This window comes from Eretmochelys imbricata, chromosome 2, assembly GCF_965152235.1.
Source record: "Eretmochelys imbricata isolate rEreImb1 chromosome 2, rEreImb1.hap1, whole genome shotgun sequence".
Lineage (NCBI taxonomy): Eukaryota > Metazoa > Chordata > Testudines > Cheloniidae > Eretmochelys > Eretmochelys imbricata.
In genome coordinates, this window is record NC_135573.1 from 166940288 (window position 1) to 166950220 (window position 9933).

General features: G+C 39.8%; 1 protein-coding gene across 2 annotated transcripts in view; it reads left to right on the forward strand.

Moving 5' to 3' along the window:
• GRB10 (growth factor receptor bound protein 10) overlaps nt 1-9199 on the forward strand; it is an 82811-nt gene extending 73612 nt beyond the window's left edge. For both annotated transcript variants that reach the window (XM_077809206.1, XM_077809205.1), the window contains 4 exons: nt 144-210; nt 1173-1260; nt 4166-4259; nt 6041-9199. In XM_077809206.1, coding sequence (XP_077665332.1) covers nt 144-210; nt 1173-1260; nt 4166-4259; nt 6041-6187 — 396 coding nt within the window. In that variant the 3' untranslated portion in view covers nt 6188-9199. The remainder of the gene's footprint in view (nt 1-143; nt 211-1172; nt 1261-4165; nt 4260-6040) is intronic.
• Nucleotides 9200-9933: the final 734 nt, after the last annotated feature.

Genomic DNA, 9933 nt, shown 5'->3' on the forward strand with positions numbered 1-9933 from the left:
CTCAAAGCTGCATTTCTCTTTCTCTTCATTGCATTAAACTTCCCTGCCCCAGTTTCTTGTATATTAAATCTGTACTGCATGTGTTCTGATTCTCTCAAGTCAAGTTCCAGACTGGATTTAATGCTAACTAATTTCTTCTGCAGAAACGCAGCACAAGAATGAACATCTTAGGTAGCCAAAGTCCACTCCATCCTTCCACACTGACCACAGGTAAATTTGTATTATGTAGTAGGAGAGACCTCTTTGGGACAAAGCAAATGAATGTTTAATGTAGAAGTGGAGCCCAAAGCTGTGAAAATCAGATCCTGATTTCAGACACCCTAAAAGTTTTAAATTAAGGTGAAATTCTGTTCTATCGCTAATGTCAGGATAACTAAAAAATTTTATGCAATGTAAAAGCCAGCAATTGTAAACATTTTTAAGTTGAATGTCTTGTTAAAATTGTAATCTTAATGGTGCACTAGTGTCTTGCATTTAATCTCCTTGGGTTTTTAAAGGGGAAATTCATACTCCTTAATGTTGGCTCTATATAAGATTTAAAGTTTACTTCTTTCATGCAAGTGAGGGTGCAGGGTGAGGGGAGTTTTCATCTTTGTTGCTATTGTTCAAACATTAGAATGCTAAAACCTTAGCAGATGCCCTCTTGTCTTGTACGGAATAACTCTTCAGTTAGGAATACATTTTAAAATATATTCCTAAATCCCATATAGAGGACTAGGTATCTTTGTCCAGGCACTTTTAAATTTGGGGTATCCTCTAATTTGGAAGGATGAAAGGAAGGTGTTTTTCATGGCTGAAGGGGTTTTCCTTAAACTTTCCTTGCCTGGTCTCAACCTGAATGTGATCTATCAAGAAGTTTTTGTCCTCCAGGGAGAATTTTTTTCAGGAATTTGTGGAACTCGGTGCTATAACAAAATTGCATATGTTGTATCTATAAACAGTAAAATGCCTTGATTTAAAGCACATGCAAATGGTATCTCAGGTCTGTTATTGGACTCCTCAGGCTTTACTGGAATCTTTGAAGAGATTTCAGTCTTTAACAAACTTCAATATCTTCGACAATATATGCATTTCTTTTAAAAGTTTTGATACATGATTTTCTAGATAGAAATACTACTTATACATCTTAATGTGATTAACTATTTCTCCCTTCTCTCCCCTACCCTGCTCAGTTATCCATAGGACACAGCACTGGTTTCATGGCAGGATCTCTAGGGAAGAGTCCCACAGGATTATTAAACAGCAAGGGCTTGTGGATGGGTAAGTATTTATTATTATCCCTCAGTATCATAGAGATTTCTTAAAAAAAAAAAACAAATTAGCCTTCACAATGTACAAGATTTTGATGCATAAAAAGGAGAAAGCAACCATCTAAAATTTAACCCCATGAGCCACCAGTGAATCCTGAACTAAGACCGTAGGTTTGGTTAAACCCTCTGCAGTACTCCAGCATTGTAAGTGCTCAAAAGTACTTATTCTCCCTTGACTTTCCTTAAAATTCTCTGTGCCTAAGAATACTGTCTTTTGGAGGTCACTTACCGTGATGTCTTGTGCCTGTAACGTGTCCTTGAGCTGCTCATTCATACCTTCAGGGGGTCACTCCAAGTGCTCCAGTGATCACTGGAATTGACAGCATACTAGTTTTTCATAATCATTCCACTTCGTGGCAAAGTTCTTCATGCTTCGCCATCTTCTGTTCATGTTCCTTTTCTGTGTTCTGTCTGCTGGTATGGCAACATCAGTTAACAAAGTTTTGTTGTTTGTCCTTTCCACAACAACTATGCCTGGTGTGTTTGCCTGCACCGTTTGGTCTGTGACAATTGTCAAGTCCCATAAAATCTTAGCCTCTTTCATTCTCTAGAGCAGGGGTGGGGAACCTCTGGCCCGCAGGCCAGATCCACCCCCTTGCTTAATTTCAGCCGGCCCACGGCAAGTCTCCACCCCACAGGCCACAAGCCCTGAGCCTTGGAGCCCTGCATGGGGCTGGAGCCATGAGTGTGGGCTCGCCCCGCTGCGAGGGGAAGCTAGGGTGCCAGGCCAGTCGGTTGGCTGTCTCTGCAGCCCTGGCTAAGCGCAGGGGCGATCAGGAAAGCTCTGAGTCCATGTGCGCTTACCCCACCTGCAGGCACCGCCCCTGCAGCTCCCATTGGCCAGGAACCATGGCCAGTGGGAGCTGCGGGGGTGACGTCTGCAGACGCACCACTGACAGCACACACCATGCAGAGCCACCCGGCCACATCATGGCCACTTCCGGGAGCGGTGCGGGGCCAGGGCAGGTGGGGAGCCGCCTGAGTAAGCAGCCTGGGAGCCGCCTGAGTAAGCAGCGCCCAGCCGGAGCCCTCACCCTCTCCTGCACCCCAGCCCTGAGCCCCCTGCTGTACCTCAACCCACTCCCAGAGACCACACACCCATCCCGAACCCACTGCCCAAGGTCGGAATCCCCTCCTACACCCTAACTCCCTCCCAGAGCCTGCACCCTCACCCTGAACTCCCTGCCTCAGCCATAAGCCCCCTCCTACACCCCAACTCCTTGCCCCAGCCATAAGCCTCCTCCTACAACCCAACTCCTTGCCCCAGCCCTGAGCGCACTCCAAACCGTCAGCCCCAACCAGGAGCCCCTTTCTGCACCCTGAGTCCCTTATTTCTGGCTCCACCCTGGAGCCTTCTGTTATAGAGAGTCTACTCACCGTGGAAGTTAGGTTAGGATTCATTTGTGGTGGGGCAGCTAATGGTGGCTCAATTTCCCAGGGCGCCATATTGCCCAGATACCTTGGGCTCTACATTACATGTAATGCTTCCCTGCTAGTCACGTTCTTGACCAAAGCACTATTTGGTGTTATCATAAGGAAAGAGATGAAGGTCTTTCATATAGCTCAAATATGTCCTAGAAAGTCAGAAGTACGCTCAACTGATGTTTCTGGCACTTGATCATCTCTTCTTGATGCAACAGAGCTGTACAGGGGTTCTGTTGTAGATGTATTATTGACTCTCAGCTCTACAGATACAATCATAATATGAGGAGAGAGGAGTACTCTGACAGGATGAGTGTTTTTCAGCAGTGGCATAACTTCCTTGCCTGAAGAAATGCAATGAACAATTGGGACAGTGATCACTGCAGTGCAGATGTGTGATGCTGAAGTTTATTTCAGCAGTCATAAGAAGCTAGCTAGTGTTCTTTTTGTCCCTGGAACTCTAGACAGTTCTTGAAACTCAACCCTGGAAAATATTGCTCCTGGCATACTGGTTAGTTAGAAGGCCTGCCCCAGAAATACACTTGACTTTCTCACAAGCTGAGTGGTGGCTGGCACATTTCGAGCGTGTTACCTAAGGTGTACTCTCATTTCCTTTTGTATGAAGAAGTTTTTCTTTTGTCTACTTTTTGGGGAATGCTGAGTGAAGGAGAATTCTTGGAATGGATGCCTAAAGTTTTGGACCTCTTTTCTCCTCCAAGTACACAATTCACTGTTTGGCTGGGTTGGCTGACTACCTAATTTGAAGGTCACATGAAAGAAACGGGGGTCACATTAGAAATTACATCAATGAAGTACACTAATGCAATGTAAGTGTAAACCTTTGCAGCCACCCCTGCCTCCCAGAGTACATTTTCAGCTAATTTTGCTGAGAAAAAATACTCTTATGAGTGTTTGCATATGTTCTCAAGCTCTTTGTAGCCTGGGAGCTGCCTCATGTGTAGTCACAGTTAGGAGAGTTCTTGCATTGTTTCTGAGTAATTACACCAGTTCATCTAAAAGCTACTGCTATCACAGTGCCATTTGTCTTGGCTAGCATAGGGTACTGGAGAAGAGAGGTAATTTCTTTCTCTTTTTGTCTCCAAATCATCCTATAGGAGCCCAAACAAGAATATTTTCTTCATGAGCTTAGTTTCTGGCAATGGAATTACAATTACAGAGCCAGCAAGCCCGATAGAGTATGTAGGTGAAGTAAGATAATCACATTTCCTTCTCCCTGTCTCTGCTTGTTGCTAGCATTGCATGAACCTGGGTTGGTATAGACCTCAAAAAGAGCAAATTACCATGTAAGAAATTGCCCTTTTACACCACTGAAGGAGGAGGAGAAAGAGAATACAAAATGACAAAAGATCTGATTTTAGAGCAAATGAGTCATGCTGTTCAAGTTTGTACTAAAAGAAAATGGTCTTTCCTAGGCTGTTTCTCCTCCGGGACAGCCAGAGTAATCCAAAGGCATTTGTGCTTACACTGTGTCATCATCAAAAAATCAAGCATTTTCAAATTTTACCGGTAAGTGTTGACCAAAAAGTTTTCTCATTCTATTCGTTCTTCATAAAACCTTTGTCTTTGTGCATAATGAACTATTTATGGACATAAATTACTAGTGCAATAAAGTATAACATATGCAATAAAATATAACAATAAATATAATATGACAGTGTTGAGAAGCAGAACTCTTTTTTGGCATTTTTCAGTCTGTCTAAAAATGTCCTCTTGATCATTGCTTTGACTGCTAGCATAAACATCAGAATCAAGGTGTAGAACTGATGCAAAGAACTATGATCTCTACTGCTGATTAAAACCACAGGAATTGGCTACCTTTATCTCCATTGCACTCTTTGGTGGCAAGAAGGCTAATACTAGAATGTTTGTGGAAAGGGTTTTTTGTTTGTTTTTGTTTTTTTGCAGTTACTTTTATGGTTACCTGAGGAATTAGGGGCCTGAATTTGTAAGTTAAAACTGAAGTTTCTCGAAGTATAAATGCCCTCTAGCCAAAAGACATTCCAAACCCTTGAATGGGACTAGTATATCTACACAATCAGCCTAAAAGGTTTAAACCAAATGAGTATCAAGTCTCTCTTAACCCACAGGACCCTAGCATTCTTCTGTCTCCCAAATACACTAATCAGCTAACAATTATTTGAGCAGGGCTTTTGTGTTTTACTTAATGGAGAGGTGGAGAGTTGACTGAAAACCTGTAGAGAATTTATCACACCTTTCAAGTCCCCTGGCCATTCACTCTCATAAGAACTTTTCTAGCTGGGATTAAGGTACGTTTCTTTCAATGGAGTTGAGGGTGCTTAGCACCTGTGGCATTTGGACCATTAGTAGTTTGTTTGAGCACTCAAAAACTGAGGCACCAAAAGCCCATTAACAGTTTGAGTCACTGATGGAAATGCTGTACTTTTTTCCTGGTATCTGGGGTTCTTCTGGAAGGACTGGTTTAATACAGCAAAATACATGCTTTTAAGAGACGTTTCCCAGCTGGAGTCATGAACTGGAGGTGTAATTTCCAGCTCGAGGAGACATACTCGCACTATTTCTGATCAAACTAGTGTGCTAACAGTAAACGCGTAGCTGCCGGGGAGAAGGGAGGAACTAGCTGCCGTGAGTATGTACCTGAATATGTACTCATGGTGACATGAGCAGTTGGTGGGGCAAGCCACTCTGAGTATGTGCCAATGAAAGACCATTGATGCATACTTGGGATGCAAGCTCCTCACGCTGCCATGGCTTTTTGTCTGTTTTTAGCTCTCTAGTTCAGATCTAGTGCAGGTATGTTTCTGAACTGGAGGAGTAATTTACATCTTGACAAGTGTAGACAAGTGTAAGGTGGTGGAAAGTGCCAGGAAACTCTGTGACTGTTTGTCTCTGCAGTCACTTGGTTACAATTCCACACCTCTCCAGTGAGTGAAAAAAATAAATAAAAGCCCTACGTCAATACTTTTAAGCTGGTTAGGACTCTTACTGGAGCTGTTTGTGCAGGGTAAGAAGGAACCTGGTACTTATGAATCTCCAAGAACTCTTCAGGCTATGCAGCCAAATTACCTTAGATGAGACTGGTATAGTGACAGTGACTTGAAGAACAATATTTCTGTTTTGAGACCTATTAAGTTTTTAACTTAACCAAAGTGGATAAGGGGTTTTGTGCATCACAGGCTCCTAAATGACAAGCTGTAATTTGTGCTTATTTTTTCTTACATGAGATCGTACCTAGAATCTTAACTTATTGTCATACTTGGGTATTCTAATGTGCTGCCTAATTTGGAAAGGACTTCTTATTTCCCTAGTGTGAGGATGATGGACAGATATTTTTCAGCCTCGATGATGGGAATACCAAATTCTCTGACCTAATTCAGCTTGTTGAATTCTACCAACTAAACAAAGGAGTCTTGCCCTACAAACTCAAACACCACTGCATTCGCGTGGCCTTATGACCTACCATCTGACACTCACTGAAGACTGGATTTGCTGGAAGACTGGATTTGCTAGAAGAACAGTTGTAAGAGAATGTTGACACTGGGGGAATTGGCAGACGTGTAAGCTGGTTTAAAAATATTATGCACCTTGGGACTCTGAAAGGGATGGATTCAACTGGTGCCAACAGACCAAGATTTACTGGTTTGTCCAACACCTAAGAGTGAGTGCTGCTGAGTGTCCCAGCATCCCAAAAATTTGGGGGGAGGGTAGGTAAAATCATCATCAAATCTTGAAACAAAACTGGAATCTATCTTGGCTGGGCCACTCAACAGAAACAAGTGATGAAGATAAATCTTTGAAAAGAACTCTTGCCCTGGGATAATCTTGACAATTAAAACTAGTGTGTTGACTTTTTGTATTGATCACTTTTTTTTTTTTTTTTTTGCACTCCTACTTGTTTCGGATATTGTATGCAGCCTATATTAGGAGCTGATGTGGTTTTTAAATTCATGCAAGAGTTGGGTATTAATCTAAACCCTAAGATGTATGAAATGCTTCAGCCTAAAAGGATCTAGAAGAAAACCCAGAAAAGTGTGTGTGTGTGTCACAAAACATCTCTGGACACCTGAGGTTCTCTCCTCTTTGAAGAAGCAGTATGAATACAATTCTAAAAGAACATACCACCATATGTATTCTTAAAACTGTTAACTTTTAGTATAATGGCTGTAGTATGTTTGTGACATATTAGTGGTACCCAGTCATGCAAAGACTGTATTAGTCAGATTCTATGCACAAATGTTTGAACCTTTTTTACTTACTGATGGTGGTGGTTTGGGTTTTTCAGCCTGTTGATTTTGTTGAGGAAATTTACTATTCCTAAGTGAATTGTATGACCACACTTGTATTTGGAACCAGCTGCTTTTGTGTGGGAAAAGTACTTACACTGATAGTCTACTTATTATGACAAAAGATCAGTGTTTTTAGCTTTATATCTCCTTGAATTTTCAGACTGTTTCAAAGAGCTGTCTTTCGAGATAGTATACCTACAGTAACAATGATATGTAGCAAAGCTCTTTTAGGGTATAGGATTTTAAAAGAACTTGTACCCCTTTTGCTTTTGGTAGGGTCATGAAAGTTTACATGATGAGAAACGTGCAAACTGGGCTTGGAAATTCATTTAACTATGACTGGCATTTTTTTAATTTACTGCTGGCAACGTCCATTCAACAACTGGTATTTGTGACAGACACAATAATGTATACCAGTATCTATTGTAAACTAGTATATATCCTGCCTTAGTGCTGATTCATCATCAGAGCTACTTTATTGTTAATATTTAAATCAATTATGTAATGTTTACACAATAACACTTTCCCTTCTGTTGATAAACCAGTATTGAAACTAGGTAAGTACAAGTTGAATGTTCTCATTGGACTGCCATACTGCATACATCACTGTCGCTCTTTTAGCAAGATCGTCAGTAGGTACAGGAGGTACTATTGAATTAACTTTATTTTCAAATACTGCACACAGTTTATACATAGCAAGAAATGTTTCACCCTGGGAACTTTCAGAATACTGTGGTGAGCAGAACTGTTTTCTCTTATGACAGTAAACGATTCATACCAGCTAGTCTATGATGATATCATCCTAATAAATACTTGTCACTGGGTTTGCTGAATCCTAGCCACCTGAAAGGATAAAGAAGGAAGAACAATTCTGTACCTTTAGGTCTTCATGTAATGTTGAGAATAGTTTAAGACAAAAACTATAACCTGCCTGAGTCATCCATATCAGCTGTAACTAAGTCAATGGTATAGAAACACTGTATTTTAGTTTACAGAACACATTCTAGTATTTTTTCCATGTAATGTCTACATATAAAAAATGAAGAAACTTGATTTAGTTTGTAGTGAAAACTTTTGTTTTTTTTAAATGTACATACTGAATTGAGTGTTCCTGCTTTTTAGTCGGTTAAAATGTATTTTAAAACCTTGAAATTAAGCTAACTTACGTCTCAGACTTCACTCTGCATGCTTCTATTTGGCCCCTCTTAAGTGGAAAAAAAATTGTATTGATTACGTTCTTATATTCACCAATTTCAGTAAGACCATTTATGCTGTAGTTTTTAAGTTTTTTTTTCTGTTTCCATAGTTTAGTCTCATCATTTTTCCAATAGGCAGTTAGCATTTGCAGTGTTTCATATTTATAAAACTTGCATTTTATTTAAATTTGAGAATGAAAGTTTGACTATGAATCATGATTTTGTATGTAGATGGTTGACTTAGTATTTTGTACCTTTCCCAGCTAACGTGAACTGTTTTGAGAAAGTGACCACTTTCCAAGTGGCAGCAATCTTACTTGAGCAGATCACTGTTGTGTTTTTGTTTTGTTTTGTTTTTTAATTCTTTCTGCTGGAAAATAGTCAATACCACCTTAAACTTTTCCAGCCAATTCAGCTGGCTGCCAGCTTAGAATACCAAGGACTGAAGGACATTTGACTCTTATTTTTGTATTTAAATGACATGAATGTAAAGGGGATGCTCAGGGTTGTTTTGGAGCCTGTTGAATTTTTATCTTTTTGCCTGTGATTTTTATTTTCTAAATAAATACTTCATGTAGCGATCTTGAATATGTCGAGAAGGAAAATGCCAAACCATTTTGGTAATAAAGTTACTAGTTAAGTTATGTTACAATAGGTGTTAAAGTACAGAAACATTTTATTTGTTAATTACTCTTGAAGAAACACGTGCCTCAGTTTAGATGTTTTGTCTTATCTTTTCTGCACTAAATACCTGACAGTCTGACCAATCAATGCACCTTTCCAGTGGCGAGACTTGCTTATTGTAAATTATATTGTCACAATGCAAGATTTTAGTGACTGTAAAATGGAATAAAGTTGAGTTTTCAGGGAATGCAAAAGGTATTAACTTAAGAGACAAAACCTTTATTCAATATGCTTTGCTTCATACTGTAAATAGCTTTTTGGCTTGTGAACATAATTGTAATCTTTCAGGTATTTTTGTACAAATAAGGGACTGATATTCTGTTTCTTGTAATTAGAAATAAACATTAATACAGTGCTATTCATTTTATATCTGGAATTAATGTCCTTTTTTTGTGGCTACAGTCTGTTAACTTGAATCTAAATTATTTTGGTTGGATTCCTGTGTGTTAAAGATATCTTTAAGAATACTCAAAGGAAAATGGAATCCTACAAGACATTTTGCTACTGGCTTTTGGGCCTAAAGATTACTGATAGGACAGTTTGCCATAGAGTTTCCACATTGGATAGCAATCAGTTTAAACTAACCTCACTGTATCTTCCTTTCACAAATACAGCAGGCATCTCGGGGTAATTTAAATCCAACTCTTTATTACAATTTTGATTGCGAGGTAATGTGTCTTGTTCAGGTTCATTCATCTTCTCTGGCTTGTCCCCTGCTAATCACTTAAAGGTTTTGACAATCCCCTAAATTGCTGGTCCTTTCTTCAGTAATTGCATTATTTTGTTAATAAACATATTATCCTCTCAGACAGTTTTATGGTGCCCTCTTCTACATGATATTTGTTTTATACATCTCAATTATAAAACTGCTTAATCTTTTTCCCGTTAATCATAAACTCAATTTTCTGTTCCTCTCCACATAGATAGCCCCTGAGCTAGAACACCTTGTTATTCGTAGTAGAATATTTGACTGTCTACTATCACCATAATCAGGGGTGCTGGAACTAGGGCTGCTGGGAGTGCGGTAGCACCTCC